The 19,638-nt window shown below is 30.1% G+C and overlaps 1 protein-coding gene and 1 long non-coding RNA gene across 3 annotated transcripts in view; both read right to left on the bottom strand.

Moving 5' to 3' along the window:
• LOC147815233 (uncharacterized) overlaps positions 1 to 5,711 on the bottom strand; it is a 135,287-nt gene extending 129,576 nt beyond the window's left edge. For both annotated transcript variants that reach the window (XR_015430807.1, XR_015430809.1), the window contains exon 1: positions 5,446 to 5,711. This is a non-coding gene — a long non-coding RNA (uncharacterized LOC147815233). The remainder of the gene's footprint in view (positions 1 to 5,445) is intronic.
• A 9,338-nt stretch (positions 5,712 to 15,049) lies between these two features.
• On the bottom strand, positions 15,050 to 19,184 carry LOC122271516 (uncharacterized). The gene is made up of 2 exons (XM_087157224.1): positions 18,884 to 19,184; positions 15,050 to 17,945 (listed from the first exon to the last, which is right to left on the bottom strand). Exons 1-2 carry the CDS (start codon positions 19,034 to 19,036, stop codon positions 15,222 to 15,224), a joined length of 2,877 nt encoding a protein of 958 aa, XP_087013350.1. The 5' UTR covers positions 19,037 to 19,184; the 3' UTR covers positions 15,050 to 15,221.
• Positions 19,185 to 19,638: the final 454 nt, after the last annotated feature.

Genomic DNA, 19,638 nt, shown 5'->3' with positions numbered 1-19,638 from the left:
GAAACGATTCATAAATGCAAAACAGATTTTAATATGATGGTGTGCGATATTAAAAGGATTTTCAGGCTTGGTCATTTATCTCCAGAGCTTCTGAATAGATTTTTATAAAACAATATATGCAAAATCAGACAAACAGAAAAATACACGCTAAAAATATGGACTTATCATACAAATAAACAAAGTTCATAATGTGGTTTCATGCTAAAAAATAAGGAAAATCCTGTGGAAAATTTCTTAATTTGTTATATAACGTTGTTTTCAAGCCATGGGTGGTTGCCATTGGGACATTACAAGTTGCAGTTGCTTTACCAAAAGAGCTCCAAGCATGTTCTTTAAATTTCAGTTCTGGATGTATGACTACCCAAACTATCTAAAGACTACCCTCACTTTCCAGGAAATCGTATATGACCTCTATGTGGACACGCATTCTTGACCATTTGAACGGAAGCATGGCTAACCGTATCCTTAATATGCGAGCATGATTCCCAAAAATCTTATTTCCATACCTCCCATTTGATGCAAAATTTTTAAGTGGATTGAAGGAAGGATTTAGGACCTCTCGTCAGATTTCAATAAATTGTGATAGGGATGTAGGTTGTTAAAATAAAAATAAAATAACTATCCAATATCTGTAATGGATAACGCACTGGCATTATCACGTAAAATAGTTATCAGAGATGGAAGGTATGGAACAAACATTGTAGAATCGAACATTCTTTCCCTCCATTCTAACCTAACCCCCAGCGCGGGCTTGGATTCGGGCTGAGCTCGTCAGATCTCTAACTTGTAATAATATTGCTTTAATTAGAGAACTGAATAATCATGTAAGCAGAAGAGTTTGTCGGAAACTCTCAGAAACTAAGAGTTTCTCCATTAGTTACCCTTATAGTCAAATAACTAAATTTTCTTATAAGCATAAAATTTTCTTAATATTTTATTTAGTGAAATTTCAAATTGAGCTTATAAGAATGAAAACAGATACTCAAACTCAATTGATCAAAACAATGCAGTCTAGATGATTATTCAGAGAACTCCCGGAAACTAAGCGTTTCTCTATTAGTTTCTCTTTAGGTCAAATAACTGAATTTTAATAGAAGCATAAAATTGTCTTAATAATATTATATTAAATGACATTTTAAATTGAGTTTGTGAGTATGAAAACAGTTAATATTCGTAGGAAATTCAATCAAGGACCAATTTTCGAGCAAATAAACTTAACAGTTGTAACTCATAACTCATTCAATCCGCCTAATTTACTTTTTCTTTAAGAAAGTGATACCGAACTATTTCTATAGAACAATGATTTTTTATTCCGTTTCGGTGAGCAAGAAAACAAGCAAATAACTCAAAGTTCAAGGTTTAAAATAAAGGGATAATTCTTTGTCAGCAGAAAGATGCGTTAAAAAATATTAATTTTAGTTCTTAATGTATTTTATGTACATTTGCTTAATTATTTGATAATCATGCTGAAAACATTTTGCATGGACTGTGACTAATTTCTTATAAATAATTTTATATGAACTAACAACTAAATTTTTACCTTATATTTAACTGAATTAGAGTGCAATTTCGGAGCTTACTGCAAATGCTGAAAATTATTCACAAACTATTCTTTCGAAATTTAATTCACAATTATCAACGATATTATTATCTTTTTAAATTATTTAGAAAGAGCATATTGATTTTAATCATTTTAGATTAAGGTAATTGAATACTTCATTTATCTGCAGTAATGCTGCTGTTCGTTTTTTATTACTTTTTAAGTGTGAGAAAAGGAATAGTTCGAATATAATAAATAAATATCTAGCCACTCTAAAACTTTTTGCGGTTTTCACCTCCAATTCTTTTTTTATCTTTTTCCCCCGCTTCTACTTGATCTTCGATAGAAAAATGAAACATTTTCCCCTTTTTTTCCATACAAACAAATGGTAAAAATTCTCCTCAAACACCTAAAAATACAAAGAGGATTTGCGAAAAAAGGACCTATGTTGAAAAATGGAACAAAAGATTTTCTTTGAGGGGGCGGTCGAAGAGAGGGTAAGAGGAACTTCAGGAAAAAAAACGTAAACTTTTTTTTTGAAAAAAAAAAAAAATAAATCTAATGCCTGGAATAAAATATTGTAAAAAGCACTGTAGGCTGAAACTAGGACCTTTCAACGTTTCGATCTATTTATACTGGGAAGAGCCAAAGCGCCTAAGCCGTGTCGAAGCGATTTCCGTAATAAAAACGAGATTACTAGAGATTTCGTTCGAGCTGAGTTGAGTAGTTTGTGGGCCTCTCATCTTAAGGATAGTATGCGAGAATGAAAAGCGAAATATCACATATTTTCCAGAGAAAAACATCTAAGTTGTATTTTTCGGATTCTCTTGAATCTGGATTAAATTGGCTTTATCGATATGTTTCAAAGCTTTCTGCATAATGTCTGTATTTTTTTTTCATTTTAAATTTTATTAAATTTTTAAGATGAGCATTAATATTAGAAATTATTAATAACTTAAGAAATATTGTGAACTATGTGCTTGTACTTAGTTACAAATCGATACATAATGACACATTTTGGTGAGAAAAATATCTAAGTTGTATTTCTCGGATTCTCATGAATCTGGATTAAATTGCCGTTATCGATAAATTTCTAAGTTTTCTGCATAATGTTTGTATTTTTTAAAAAATATTAAATTTTTAAGTTGTTTTAAAATTTTATAATTATTTAAGTTTAAAAATTTTATTAAATTTTTAAGATGAGCATTAATATTAGAAACTATTGATAACTTAAGAAATATTGTTAACTACGTGTGCTTGTACTTAATTACAAATCGATACATAATTACACATTTTGATGAGAAAAATATCTAAGTTTTATTTCTCGGATTCTCATGAATCTGGATTAAATTGGCGTTATCGATATATTTCTAAGTTTTCTGCATAATGTTTGTATTTTTTTAAAAATATTATTAAATTTTTAAGTTGTTTTAAGATGAGGCATAGATATAAAAAATTATTAATAACTTAAAACATACTGTAAACTACGCACTACTTTCATAATGTTGTTGGTTACAAATCGGCTTAAGTTCGGGATTTTTTGATACTAGTGCCATTCAACTTTAATAAGAACTACGTTTTCTTAAAAGTTTTTCTTAAAAAAAACTTTTTATTCAAAAAGTAACTCAATTTTTTCATAATACAATATTTCTAAGCCAGAAAATAAAGAAAAATAATTTTAACTTAGTATTCTAGTTGACATTTCGAAGATTTTGTTTCCCAATAATCCTAATTTTTACTTTAAACTTTGCATCCTGAGATCAATGTCAGAAATCAAACTCTTGACTAATTTCCATTTTTCTGCAATTGCATGTAATTTTTGTAAAAGTTTTAAAGCTAATTTTAGTGCATTTCCTGCAATAAATATGACTCTTTTAAAATTCTCAATGCATTTTAAACCGCTTTAGCAGTTCTGTTTTACAGTTCTTAAAGAAAGGTTAAATTTTTATTGCATTAGTTTTGCAAAACAAAAAAGAATCATTTTCTGAATTAAATTTCTAACATTTTTCAATGTCAAAAACAGATGAAATTATTAATTATTCTCATCGACGAATAAAAATAATAAAGCTAATGCTTTGCTTTTTGTACATATGGTAAATGAGCATTAAAGAATAAGTACGCAAAAAAACTGTAATGAATTGTAAAAAATAATCTTTCACAAAAAATATTCGTATTAGATTATGAAAAACGCGAATAAAAGCATATGTTTTCGAAACATCGTTTAAAATATTTGGAAAATGATAAATTTGTTTTATCTAGAAAAAAATATTTACTATTCAGAATTTTTAAAAAGTGGTATTGATAAATTGCTACTATTTTCAAGTGGAAAACAATGATTGATTGTATAATTATTTTGACTTTTTATTAGGTTATCCCTTATACACGTTCTAAAAATTTGTGACATTTTCTTATATGTTGTCAAATTTTATTCCGTTAAGTAAGCTGAAATTCTCATTAAGATAAAAATATTTAAAGATCTGAAAGACAGCTTAAAAATTTTATATTTTTTAAAATAATTTATTTCATGCAATTTTTTTGCTGTTGTGAATAGTGAATATTAAATATTAGACTGTTTGAAATTTACGCTATATTAATCAGGTGTATTTATTATTATTATTAAAACTGACAATTTACCAAAAAAGTAGGAAAATAAAATAGACTTTTTCAAATATTAAATTAAAAAAATTTCAAAAAAGTAAAAGGTTTTAGATCAAAAAGTTTTGATAACTTCATTAAACTATAAACTATGATTAATGTGATAAAATTATGATTAAAGTCTAAGAAAATGAATATTTTCTGCATGAACTTTATTTTAAATTAATTAAAAGTTTTCCTTGAGTACAATAAAGCTTTATCTAGATGGGGGGGGGGGGAATAAAACGAGCTTTCAAATATTTCACAGATTGAAACTTAAAATATCTGTTTTACAAAATGAAGCCTTAATGTGTTTTAATTTATTGAAGGATATTTATATATGAAAATAAGTCAGCATAAACAATTATAAAAAGCTTAACGAAAATTGATGAAAAAAGTAACTGATATTTAATCAAGATTATAAATAAAAATCGTTCAAATACTTAATTCTCAACAACTTATTAAAATCTTAATAAATGAATATCTTCCATTAATAAACATATTTAATGTTTTGTCATTTTTTATAACATTAAAAAATTATTACTATTTAAAATAATAGTAATTCCTTCTCTAGAATAAGGCAAGAAATATTGTATTTTAGTTTTCCACTAAATTATTAAACTTTATACTGTTTTACAACATTTTGACAAAATTGCTTACGAAGATAATAAATTTCACTCCATTACATCATTTTGATATTTTTATTACTAAAATACAAATTTTCTATATATTAAGTAGACAAGACGGTAATTTAATGTATCTTCTAAAATATTCATGAATATTTTTCGTGTTAAATAATAAATTAGTTCTATGAAGAGTAGGGATGTAACGAATATTCGGTATTCGACCGATTATTCCCCCTTTTTCTGAATATTCGGTCGGCCGAATAATCGACAAAGTATTTTCAGAAAAATATCTTTCGACTAAGTTTGAATAGACAAATTGAATAGATATAATGCAAAGTTTAAGGCCAACCGAAATTTTAATGATTTTCTGACATAAATTAGCATTACTTTACTTAGCGATAACATATGTTTTCTTCGCTGGTTTCAAAACATACTGCAGTTTCGGTTTAATCAAGTTTTTTGTAAGATATTTTCATATCGAAATCAAAAGTAATGTTTTCAAACATTAAAACATTTGGTAATGGATAGGAAATTATAAAAGTCATCCAAATATTCAGATTTTCAAAACTTTTAACAAATTCACTAAAAATCACATTTTTATGAATTCTTTTACAAAATAGAATTTAGAAAATCTTCGGTACTTACAGTTCTGAAAGCCTGACAGAAATAACATGGCCTCTTTAATAATTATAAACATCAACTTTCTTCAATTTTAAGCTTCAAACAAAATAAAGTTTTTTCAAACTTAGCGGTAAGTCGGAGTTATCTACAATTCATAATTTGTTACTTCTTGTTTTCTCTCTTCAGGAGATAAAATTGTTTGTTTGTGGTCTTCATTTAACTTATACATAAGTATAGAAGCTTGTATGCTTTAACTGGTATGATTGAAATACTATGAAATACGTTCTACCTCAATTAAATGATTGTGTTTGCTAGAATTAAGATGTGACGAGTTATATCTAAATCGCTTACAGCTTTCTTGTAATTTATTTTAAAATTGAACTTGGTTGTGACTGTCGTTGTCGTTGTAGTTCATTTACGTCGCACTAGAGCAGCACAATGGGCCATTGGCGACGGTCTGGGAAACATCACCGAGGATGATTCGAAGACATGCCATCACAATTTTGATCCTCTGCAGAGGGGATGGAAATCCCCGCTTCGGTATCCCGACGACCTGCAAGAGAAGCCGAACACTTTACGGTAGAACAGTTTAACGAGGACCAATACCGCACACCCTCTGTCCATGCACAGACTGATCCAAGTGGTCACCCACCCGCACACTGACGGCAGGCAGTGATGCTTGACCACGGTAATCTGCTGGAAACCGTGCTAAGGCACGGTTTCCAGCAGATCACCGTAAGCACGGTTAACGATCAGTCCACTGCGAGATTGGTTGTGACTGTCAGTATACCGGTTGTATCGATTCCAAAATGTTAAGGTCCCTCAGTGATCGTAAAAACACGGTTCCCAGTTGAACACCGAAGTCAAGTATCACTGGCTGCGGTCAGTAAGTGGCCATTTTGATCAGCCTACGTAGGGACCGAGGGTGTGCGGTATCAGTTCTTGTTAAACTGTTCTACCGTAAAGCGCTCCACTTCTCGGGCAGGTCGTCGGGCTACCGAAGCGGGGGTGCCATCCTCTCTGCAAAGGATCAAAGTGATGGCATGTCTTCGGATCATCCTCAGGGATGTTTCCCAAACCGTCGCAATAGCCCATTGTGCAGCTCTAGTGTGACGTGAATAAAGTACCTACCGACCTACCAAAATATTAAGAGCATCTGTGGAGTCCCCATGGCCGAGTGGTATCAAACATAAAGTAATCAAACCAAATGCCAACCGATCTGTAGTGGGGAGGTAGTGGGTTCGAATACCGCCGTAAACCAGGATTTATCTTCCTGCTGACCTTCTTTGAACTGTACTATCTATCTCTTTACTTGAAAAAGGCTTATTAGCCGTGCTTATGTAAGTGAGCAACAAGCCTGGATGAGTACTGTTAAATAAATAATAGCATCCACTATTATTGGATTTTGCACAAGCGTCAAACACTCTGAAGTTTATTGACATTTGATTCGAATCCTGCCATAACCCCCCTGTATGTATCATTATACCTTTCTTCAATTTGTGCTATCTATTCTTCAGTTTGCGAAAGCTTGCACGTTGTTCTTAAATTGAGCACGTAAGCCTGCACATGTATATGCATATGGAAAAAAAAAGTATATGATCAAGATAATTTTTTTCATTTATTGCTACAAGTATGCAGGCTTGTGTGCTCATTCCAAAGACGGCGTATAAGACCTTGTCAAATTGAAGACGAGATAGAACAAATCAGAGAAGGATATCACAAAGATACATTAAGGGTTATAGTGGTAATTGAACCCACTAAATGTTTGCTACAGGCAGTTTTACCGATTTGTTTGATTGAGGAGGACCCAACCAAATGACATCGAAAACATCTGAGCTCTGTTTTTTTGCTCAGCAGCTACCTTTATCAAAAGAAGAAATAATTTCATTAGTTAACCCTTTGAATGTTGATATTTTTTGATGTAACTTTAAACAGCCAGGTTTGTCGATTGGCTAAAGTCTACAATTTTGCACCCAGAAGTTCCAAAGGAACATTTTTAAACCTTGCATATTTGCAGTACGCGTTATTGAGTAATAGTCCTTTGGGCAGATCGAACAGGAGGGAAATTATGCACTTTTACTACTACTAAACCATAACTAAAATGAGACATCAATTCCAGCATAAACAACATAAAGATGATAAAAGAAAGAATTAAGGGTACTGTGCTGCTATCCTGAGAACTCTTTGCGAATGAAAGTCTGAGACTGTTTTCTGTTATAGAAGCAAGGACAAAAACAATTTAGCAAATGACATGACTCTCCCTATCTATACCAGTACGAAACGATATGCTCCACAACCCTAATCCAATTCATTTATCTACGTAAACACCAGCACGCAAATTTTGTGTTTTCAGGATCTTTCGTGATTGTCTAAGAGTAAAAGGGATATTTTCTTTCACTCTGAATGAGTAAAAACAGAGGGTTCGAGCAACACCTCATCTCAGTACGCAAGTAAGCTGCTTATCCGATTACTAAAAAATACTTATTTGTGGGCTAGCAGATTCTCAAGTCTCTAACTTAATTTTTTTTAAAATTAGAGACTTGAGAATCATAAGTTTTGTGAGATGATCTTGGTGCACCATAAGAAATTTTTTGTAATTGTAATTGCAGTTAATTTACGTCGCACTAGAGCTGCACGATGGGCTATTGGCGACGGTCTGGGAAACACCCCTGAGGATGATCCGAAGACATACCATCACAATTTTGATCCTCTGCAGAGGGGAGGGCAGCCCTTCTTCGGTAGCCCGACGACCTGCACGCGAAGTCGAGCACTTTACGGTAGAACAGTTTAACGAGGACCAATACCGCACACCCTCGGTCCCTACGTAGACTGATCCAAGTGGTCACCCACCCGCACACTGACCGCAGCCAGTGATGCTTGACTTCGGTGATCTGCTGGGAACCGTGTCTTAACGATCAGTCCACTGCGGGACATATAAGAAATTTGCATTCTGTATCTGTTTGAGACTGAAAATATTCAAAAGCTACCTGACAATGGAAATTAAATTTGAAAAAAATCATAGATTTCACAACAATGGATTTCTTAAAACTGTCTCTTTTGCTGTTTTTTCTGGCAAGGTTCAAAAAAATAGATGTACACTTCAATTACAAAATTCAAACACAATAATTTAGCACTCTCTCTCTCTCTCTCTCACTCTGTATATATATATATATATATATATATATATATATATATATATATATATATATATATATATATATATATATATATATATATATATATATATATATATATATATATATATATATATATATATATATATATATATATATATATATATATATATATATATATATATATATATTGTTGATACTTTTCAAGTTATTACCAAACAATTTACAGAAATTCTACATTGGCATTGTTAATTATCAATATTTCAAAATCTTTTATATATTTTGAAATACGATTAAATTGTATTACGTTCCATGAGCTTCAATCGTTAAATCGTTTAAAACAATATATACTATGTTCATGGATAGAATTTCCATTTGATAATTAGCATATCGATTAAATTGTTGACCTAAACTAACGATGCAAATAGAACAGATTATTGCAACTGTATATTCATAAATTCATTGGAATTATTCGCGTTGTTGTTTGCTAACAATTCAGAAGTTTCATAATTAACTTTTCAATCCTACGCTGCCTAAATACTGGTTAAAAGCGAATGGACGATAAATTTAAATGTACTAATATATTATATAACTCAAAAATTTATTTAAATTAGTTACATTACTTGAATTCTCAAAAACATTTTTTTGCAAAAAATTACCTACCTTTATTAATTCAGCTTCTTAACTGTATTTATCTTAAATATTTAATTTTTATTTCCTCATCTATAAGTCCCACAGTGAACTGATCGTGAATACAGGGTTACTAATAGAACATCGATGACCAGCATCACTGGCTGCGGTCAGTCAGTTGGTGGGTGACTACTTTGATCAGCTTGTGTAGGGTCCAAGGGTGCGCAGTATCGGTCCTCTTTAGATCTTGAGTAAAAATTTTGATTAATAATTTTGAACCACGCTGCGTATATAATGTAGGTCAGTCTGTAGCACTGAAAATACAAAAGTATATTAAGTTTAAAAGTTATTGTAATATGTCTGACATGTTTTAAAAGTTTACAGCACTCCTTCAGTTAAGTTAAGGAATGGTTCAATATGAGTTTTAGTGAAAAAGATAAGTGCCTAATTTTAAAAAAATTTTTATAACGAAAAGCTTTTCTTTTTCGCTTCTTTACTTTTCTAAATATGTCTCTACAAATTTTAAAAGAAAAATTATTTAGCATAAATTAGCAAGTAAAGTTAAATAAAAGTGAAATTGGCAAGTCTTTTATCATCAGTCAAATTTGACACCGGTACATAAATATAAACTTTTATTTAATTGGTAAATGACTGGACGATTAAAATGAAATTTTTCTGTTAGTTGTAAATAAACTTCAAATTATTTCTTATTAATCGAATAAAGTGCTTGGTATTTTATGTTAACATCAAATATAATGTTCAAGTAAATGTCACATAATAAACTTGATAATAGGCGTGAAATAAATTGATAGATTCCATTATTTAAATTCTTTTACAGAGAAAATGTATGGCTACAAAAATTTGACGTCACTTTATGAAGCCACTGAAAATGTGCCATCTTTTTTGCGATAGAATTAAATGGCAATTAAATTTAAAATACTGATACTGTAACGGATTTATTTAAAGAAAAACTTCATATTAAATTACTATCATACCACACTCTATTAACAGTTTATATTTCTAAAGTGGCAAGATAAAAGCTCATAAGAAGTTTGAAATAAAATATTTTAATCATTCATTATCGTTCAGCAATTTTTTATATTAAATATTGGTTTAAACACGCATTCATATACATTTATGAATGTTGGTTGTGTTCTAGGTAGCAGATATTTCATGTATTGCAAAATTTATAAATGAATCATTCGTTTCCCCTTGTTAGATGTTTAAAATGTATTTGAAAGGAGCTTAAGGAAGATCTTAAGTTTTCGAAATTAGAAATGAAAATCTTCTTACTTTCAGTTTCAGAACGATAACGTTCATCTGGAATATAAATAAAAGTAGCTGATCAACGACGTCGAAATCTTATTTTATTTATGTTCCAAGCTCACAAGCTTATAACTCTCATTTGTCACTCTAATCGTTCATCAAAGAAATCTCACTTATATATCCCCCATAACTAGGCTACCATTGTATAACATTTGAAGCACAAAAGCTCATTTCCCAATCACAAGCCAATTTCATTTTTTTTTCTTTTAAGGGAAAAAAGAGTCCAACAAAATCCCTCTTTTCTATAGAAAATTCCCTCACTTCTTGGGAGGTCCTACAATAATTGATACTCACTGACAGAATAGAGAATGGTGCAGGCGGCCGGTTAGACAGTCGGACAGACATCTTCAGCCATTGATTCATGGCCTTTTCCTTTAACCAGTGAGAGCTCATTTCGATTTCATCACGACGGAAATCATCTTTCAAAAAATCAGAGAAAATTTTTCTAAAGGAAAGTAAATAGATGCCTTGGATCAACGGTTTTGAGATAGGGGGTGAGAGATGAAGTAAAGTTCTTGGCTTCGAATTGGAAAAGGGAATCGTCAATCAAAGTGTATTTAATTACCGAGGTTTTGTTTTGATCTAATGTGCGTTTTAGCTGCTGACAAGAAACTTTTATCCTCTTAAGAATTGTTTATGGATAAAGGAAGCACATTTTATTAGGAGTTTATTGAATTTCGGAGCAAATGAATGGAAACAACTGTGCAGGAGTACAAAGGTTTTTTTTTAAGACTTGAGAATTATTTCGTTGATTTTAATTCATTGTGATAAAGATATTAAGGAGTATTAAATGTCACAAGTTCAATAAGTTTTGCACAATGTATTTGAAAAATAATCTGATGACTGCTTTAATAGTTCTAATTTCTGAAAGTTTGGGACAAAACAATACTTCATCAAAGTTATTTTATTCTTATTATTATTTTGTATTCATGAGGTCCTACAAATAAGTAGCCGGTTTCCGAAATTAAATAATTTTAAAAGTATTGAGAATAAAAGGAAAAACAACAGCACGTAAATGAAAAGTAAAATTTGTAATCACTAATTTTGGAAACCATTACAAAAGTTACAGACAGGTAACGCAATACCATGTTTAGGGCTGTAAACATAAACAAAAAATCTCACTGAATGCTATACGGAGCTACAACGAATGGTAACAACAGCTTACAGCCCCTTTGTAAATTTTTGTTTGTCTTAGCAGCCCTATACAGCATACAACGATCTCAACATGCATTTGTTGCTTACATTACTGCTCTGTACTGCGTACAGTACCACATTTTTGCACCTTTTATATCTAATAATTTAAAAGTTTTTATTACTCATAAGTCATTTATACCATTATTTTGCAATTAATTGTTTGAGAATCATACTTTCACTGGACTTTTCCTGTTTTAAATATTTTAATCAAAATTTCGAGAACGTTATTATTATTATTCTTTAATAAACTAAATGAATTACTGTAAAGTGCCTGAAAAATTGTATTTTGAAAAAAATCGCATTTTTAAAATTTGGTTTCTCAGGAACTATTCGATTGATTTCGATCAAAATTTGTATTTTGAAATGTGAAATTCCATTCTTTAAAAATATTAAAGAAATTTATAATTTACAATTCAAAATTTCCCGACTATTCTAAATATCATAATAAAAAATTTTAAAAAAAGTTATTAAAAGTTCTGTTGTTGTTGTTGCTTATCCCCTTGGTCTAGAGCCCTAGACCAAGTCCAGAAGATCGTGTCGCATCAGCAAGTCATAGACAGTCTCTCCATCACTCATCAGTTGCCTCACAGAGGCACCAATGCAATGCAAAAGATGAGATGGAGAAGTGATGGATTAAAAGTTCTTATTTTTACATGGAAATTTCTTCAGATAAACAAATTTCAGAATTGAGTACAAAAATTTTTCAGTTCGTTTTAAAAAGGTCTCGAGTTATGGTAAAATACGCAAAAGGCAAAATTAACATTTAAGGGTCCAAACTTTAGATCACTTTCCTAAAAAAAACTGAAAGGACCATATTTGAACGTAATTTATAGATAATTTTATAATTTAATTTTTTTTTTTTGTCGTATGCCTGTTTAGGCAGTGGGGGTGCGATTGTTCCTGTTTTTCAGTGGCGCCATCTATGGCCAGGAATTTGACTTCTGCCACGCCATTCACACAACCACAACCGATTTATAGGGCGGGTCACAATCACACACAAAGGAGAAAAGACATAGAACACACAGAGAAAAAAACATCCATGCCTTGCCCGGGATTCGAACTCAGGACCTTTCTGATGCAAGGACATTCCCCTGCCCCCTACACAGGCCGGTCGGCTATAATTTAATTTGAATAAAAAAGAATAAGCTGCTTGTGAAAGTCTTCATGGAACACTATCAGCTGATCACATATAGCCCCAGAAAGTTCTTGGAATTGAATAAAACGAATATAAGTATTAAACTGTTACTTCAAATAAGAGTTTTCCTATGACGCCTCTTAATAAAAGCAAACTCAAAACTTAAAATAAAACTGTGAGTTTTTTTCCAAAGATTATTAATGAAAATAAAATTTTGCAAACTATCGATAAGTATAGATACAACTCCAAAAATATAACGAAAAATCGGATTTCTCTACAGCTTGCATCCAATATTTTTATTTGTGTAATCACTGATACTAATCAGAAAATGAAAGAAAATATATTTCAGCGTACAGACTATTCTAACATTTTAATTTAAATTGTTTTAAATACGAAAACTGTTTTAATTGAAAAAATCCACTTTACTCACTTCAAGAATAAAATTAGTTTATTTAGTAGAGAATTTTTTTTTAATTCTTAAAATAGTTATTTTTTACAGCAATTATGGCCAAGACCATATTTTATGGTACGACGTACTCAAAATAAACAATCTGAAAAATTTATTTTATGTGTTTCTATCGTAATATATTATTTTTCTCTATTTATGAAAATAAATTTTTTCCCCTTAAGCAAATTTGATTTTTATTTCCCTCTCAAAAAAGAAAGAATAACAATTTATAATCAAATAAACAAAACATGCTATCATTCGTTGTTTTGAGGCAAAATGTTAGGTTTAAATTTTTATCTGCCTTACGTCTTAGTTCTTTGAAGACAAATGGGAATTTAAATCGTGTTTCTTAAGTTAAAAATATAAGCAAAAGTTGTGTTTTGTTTGACGTGTCTGGAAATTCCGACAATATTAAGTCATTTTATTTGTCGTCTGGTGAATAAAATGTATTTTTTTAAAAAAGAAAAAGTTTGCATCTGTGAATTAAACTATTCGCACAGTGTTTTTAAGAAAACAAAATTTAAACTATATAAAAATATGCTTTGAGTTTTTATTTAATATTATGTTTGTGTTTAAAGCTCAATTTTTTTTTTCATTTTTGCTAAAAACGTATAAGACATGATTAAAAAAATTATTGTTGTTTTTGCAGTAGCGTTTAACCATATAAGATTACATTTATTCTTATTTTTATTTATTTTATCGTCGTTGATATTCACATTATAGTTATAATAACTTTTATGATGTTGCTCCTTAAATATTTTTACTTTGCATTTATTTATTTTTGTTTGTAAATTGTGGGGAGAGTTGTTACAGACCATGTCAACCGTCATCTATGAAAAGGTACCCCGACATAGAGTCGAGTTAACATGTCTTATATACTAGTGAATTGTAATTGTAATTTTGTAGTGGTGGATACGCTACAGTACTCCCCCACCAGAATTATATCTGTGATAGAATTCGATAAATGGATACCACTAGTTGAATCATTGCTGTTTTTGTGCGAAACCGGGAGAGCTGTATTAAGATCACCGTGCTTTATGAGTGCTGAATGTGAGAGGTGTATTAACATCACAGTCGTAGCAACACCTCCTTGAATGAAGGCCTCAGCACGACACACCCCTCTCAATCCTTAGTAGTCCAACGCGAATCCTTGCCGCGTCTTTTCAAAAAAGCTTCGATCGGATACTTTATATGAGTTTGTTTTTAACTAGAAACTTACCTTTCAAAAAATAAATTTTTTTAAGCACTTTACTTCTCTACTGAAAAGAATGAAATTTAAACGTATACTAATATTCTGAGACAAATTATTTTAATTGCATTATCAATTGAAATAAAGATATTAAAAAAAAGGTTTGCAGTCTAATATACCTTTTGTAATTTATGTTATGGAATGAGACAATATTATTTGGCAATTTATCTATGTAAGCATTTAGTATTAGTCTTTCATTTAAATATATACATAAAACATGCTATATATAATAAATAATTTTATTATTGAGTAAAATTTTTATGAAAACAAATTTTCATTTTTAGGACAGCTGATATAAAGTTATATCCTTAACTTTATTGAAATTTGAACACAATTTTAAATTAGTGTAGTATAGTAAAATTATACAGTAAAATTTTTTACAAGTTACTAGCTCACAGCTTTCAAAAATGAAAAGTGATAAAACAAGCAACAAAATTGTTTATTTCAAATACAAATATAGAAACAATGTAAGATTTCATTTTAAATCTCTTCAGCTTATAAAAAAGATCACATTAACTTAAACATTAATTTATTAGTCTAGTCATACAAAATATTTTTCAAATAAACTCAAAAAGTATTATAATGCTACTTGTCTAATAAAGTTACAAATAAAAAACAGAAAAACAAAAAGTTGCATCAAAAATTGATTTCTTATTTTAATGTTGAAAAAAAAAAGCAGCTCCTTCATTTTAATGTTTGTAGTTTTCTTTTCTTAGTTTCTGGTTCAATTTTAGATTTAGTTACTTTTAAGTTTAAGTTAGCTTTCTTTTTATTAAGTCGTTCAGTTAAAATTGAATCATTTAGCTTTTTACAATAATTGCTTAAAAAGGTGTTAATGGCTCGAGTTACCAAAAATTTTACAATGAAACTGGAATCGTGAGCAGAGCATTGATTGTTATTTAAGAATATTTCCTTTCTTTCCAAAACATTAATAGTAGTATCAATAGCCACAACTTTATGATTATGCATTTGTAGAAATGAGCTTTCAAACTCTTCAGAAACTAATTTTTGAACTACCACATATGCGTGCAAGATTATGTCAACAATTTCATGCTTAGGGTATACCAAACAACCTCTGTCTAATGTTTGAATGTAAGAGTTTTCCACTTCATCTATCACATTAAATTTCTCTTCGATATCTGTTAATGTGATAGATTTCTCACAAGATGAACATTTTTTACGTTTTAAATAACAATAGCAACAAAAACCAGCAATATAAGTAAGCACAGGCAAAATACAAACTAATGGAATTAAATCATCTTCATTAACATCAATTTCTTTACCAAAATTTAATTTTTCATTTTCTACCTCATTTTCTGCATTATCAGTTTCTACCAAATTGATATCTATTTCACCAAAAGAAGAGGATTTAATTTTTAACGGGCCAACAGATTGTAATCTCAATTTGCTTTCTGTTTCAAAAACTTGTCTTATTGATATATTATATTGCCCCCCAGAAAGTTGCCGAAATTTTCCAAAACGACGTTCAAGAGCATCAGTTTGTATTTTGCCCGTGAGAAAGTATCTGAAATTTAAATTTTCAAAACAATATTTTGACAATTCGATGACAGCACTCGTAGTATGAAACAAAGCAGTAAATGTCTCTTTAGATAAAAATCCTGAAGAATAATTTGCTGCTTTCCAAGCAGTTAACCAATTAAGAAAGGTTTTGAGAAAAACAATTCTTTCATCATTACCAGCATTTGATATTGGTTCAGAAAATTTATCCTTTTTGTGAACACCTTTATTTGGATTTTTCACGTTCATTATTTTCCACCAATTTGAAATAATTTGTATATAATCGGCTGTGTCTGAACAACTAAGGTCATTAGTTTGCTCACAAAGAGCTCTTAAACCTGAAATGACATGATCGTTAAATATTTGTGAAACAAGTTTCACATTCTGTCTTTCCATACTAGTGGGATTTAAAGCCTTAATGGAGATTCCATACGCAAATTTAATCAACTGCCCTTCTTCCAAAGAATGAATGTTTCTAAGAGTTTTAAAAGAGGCAGTTTTAGTTTTAGAAAAATCCGAAAAGTCCAAAAAATACATATTATGACCATTTTTTTGATTGAGCCAATTGTTTCTTAAACATTTAAAAATGTGTACAGGATCAAATAAAAAGAATAATGACCTTTCGGGATCTGCTGGGTGGGCATAAACAAAACTTAATTTAGATGGGGTAGAAAAATAGGACATCGCTTTACCATTTAAAGAATTATTATCAGAAGTTACACATAAAATATGAAATCCAATTTTTTCCAAACCTAAAATAATTTTTACAAGAAAAGTGTATAAATAATCAGCATTAATATTGAAAACAGGCAAAATGTGTGCAACATCTTCAAAATCAGATAAAAAACTTTGCAACATAAAAACATAAGCAGAATTAGCTGCTTTATCATTATTGACAGATTTTCCAACAATATTACCAGCTTTATAATCATAGTATTGTTTTAAATGTATCTCATCCATCATTAAGGAAACAATTTTTTGGTGTTCATTTAAATACTGAATTTTTTGTTTAGCATAAAGCAAAAAATTTTCATCAAATTGTTCATCTTTGGGATTCATGCTAAATGATGAACAAAGTCGTTCTATAGTTGATGGATGAGGCAAAATTAGATTGTTAGAATTTCTAATAAATTTATAACAATGAGGTGAAATAGAGTAAACTAAACTACAAAATATCAAAAAATTTGAACTATAACGCAATACATTTTTATCAACAGTTAACAGTGAAATTTCCTCAGACAAAAACTCAATGACTGAATTTTTATCTGCGGGCAATAGAGGTTTTAACTTAGTAAGTAAAATTTTTACTGAATCAATAATATCTTTAGAGCTATGAATATAGTTTGTATTTTTAAATAAATCCAAAATTTGTTGCAAATCATTTATAGAGGTTAAAGTATAGGGCATAGAAAAATTACCAATTGATGATAACTTTACATTTTTAAAAAAACATTCCACGGATAAATTTTCATTGACTACTACAGATTTTATAATGTTAGGTTGAGGTTCAAAACAGAAAGAAAAGAAACATGTTTTTGAAATAAAATCCTGGCATGACCATGACGAATCCATGTTATCTCTGAGAATCCTCTTGAATTCCTCATAATTATTGAAATAATGGTTTTTTTCATATTCCTCAGAAGCCTGCAAACTCTCTTTTATGGCAAGATTAAAATTTTTCTCTTCTAAATTCCTTAATTTGTCTTCTCGCGATTCTCTCAGAGGAAGATCTTTAGTCATATTCTCTGGACAACCTTCAAAAATGGTAGGAATGGCATCTTTTTTCAATTTAAATCGACTTAGGGGAATTTTTTTTATTTCACCAGTCTTTGGGTCAGTTTTCACAGTTTCTTTAACTATGACATCCGATGAAAAATGTTTCTCACACACCTAAAATCAAGTATACATTTTAAGTACTTTGTTTTTATTTTTAACTATTTCTTCAAAAAATATTATATTAAATACTTTATAGTTTTGATGTCATAAACTTTTTTACATATTTGATGTAAAAAAAAAATTTAAAAAAACTTTTAATGTTCTCACATTTAGTTCTCACTCTTAAAATGTTTTCATATTTCTAAACTCAACGGAAAACAATTTCAGAAAAATCAAAATATTTGTTGAAAGTCATACTCAATGAAATATGATATTCAAATTAAAATTTCAATTACAATTTCTTTTTTTCCCCACAAAACCAAGACTAGTAATGCACAATACCCAATGAAGTAAGAGATGCAAATTAAAATTTAAGTAAAACTTTTAATTTCAGGTAAAATTTTAAATTATCACTCTAGGAAAAACAATATTAAAATACTTATAGAACTGTTGTAACAGAGGTTCGTGATTTTTTTTTTCTTCGAATTATTTAAATTTTCGGTTTCATATTGTTGTGAGTTTTATAGCCTGCATTATGTTTTCACATTTTCTCAAACTTTCTCTCACAAAAATGTAATTCAAAAAAATTTTAAAACTATGAAAATCATGAAAAATTTGTACAATCTCATTTAAAATGCCTTCTAAATTTAACATATATTTTTTTTATATCGTTTCATATTGTTTGAGTTTTATAGCCTGCAATATGTTTTCATATTTTGTCAAACTTTCTCACACAAAAATGTAATTAAAACAAATTTTAAAACTATGAAAATCATGAAAAATTTGTACAATCTCATTTAAAATGCCTTCTAAATTAAATATATATTGTTTTCCAAAAAAAATTAATATAATTTGATTTAACTACATGAATGAATATTTTAAAAAAGAAATTGTTGATTTAAATCAACGAACCCCGATTGCAACAGAAATAAACAATAAGTGAAAAAACTTACTCGAGAATTCTTAGTGATGATAAAATCCTTCCGTGAGAGTGCTTGTAGCCAACGTCTTTGTTGAGCTTCATCTTTGGGAAAACTAAATACGGCAACTTTTGGACCGTTAGCATAATTTCCTTTGCAGTTTACTGCACAGCAATGGTAAGGCATGACACATTAATATATATTGCAAATATGTAATCCAACAGTAGCTATCATAAACTTAAAACTTCACAAAAACGAATTAAAAATAACAAAACACGTGGAAGGGAAAAACAGGCGCCAACGAGGGTTTAAGGGAATGACTGTAATGGTCATCGGAATTCCATTTCGCCAAAATGAAAGGTATGAATGACGCCAATGCTACTGGAAGAATGTGGCAGCCATTCAGGTCTACTTCGTTGGACTACTCACGGATCGGATTTTTCATTTATGTTAACCCGTGCTGAGGCCTTCCTTATTCTAGGAGGTATTGGTCGTAGTCGCTCCTGTGTTGCCTTTAGCAGTCGAGTGTATGCAAGCCGGCGTTGTGGGTGATTGAGAAGAGACTGAATAGCAACAGTGCGAGGAGGTGGATAAAGTCGCAGCCACAAGTAGCAAGTCAACTATTCAATGTGGACTATCCATCGAAATAGGCGTTTCCAGATCGAAGTGGGCATTACTGTCAAGGTAGGCGTGTTCGCATCACGTCCGAAGGTCACCAGTTGTAGGTTCAGCTGGTGAACGCTCTGGAACAATCCTGTATTCCGAAAATAAGACTTGAGACTAATAAA

Source organism: Parasteatoda tepidariorum, chromosome 2 (assembly GCF_982258835.1).
Source record: "Parasteatoda tepidariorum strain Cologne lab strain chromosome 2, Ptep-v5.0, whole genome shotgun sequence".
Lineage (NCBI taxonomy): Eukaryota > Metazoa > Arthropoda > Arachnida > Araneae > Theridiidae > Parasteatoda > Parasteatoda tepidariorum.
Note: the sequence above shows the minus strand (reverse complement) of the source record. Positions and strands in the feature narration are given on the sequence as shown.

Excerpts from the sequence above, each read along its gene's own strand:
- LOC122271516 (XM_087157224.1), bottom strand. The coding sequence starts at position 19,036 with ATGCCTTACCATTGCTGTGCAGTAAACTGCAAAGGAAATTATGCTAAC. Across the intron at positions 17,946-18,883 it reads TCATCACTAAGAATTCTCGA|GTGTGTGAGAAACATTTTTC; the intron begins GTAAGTTTTTTC and ends ACTTGATTTTAG.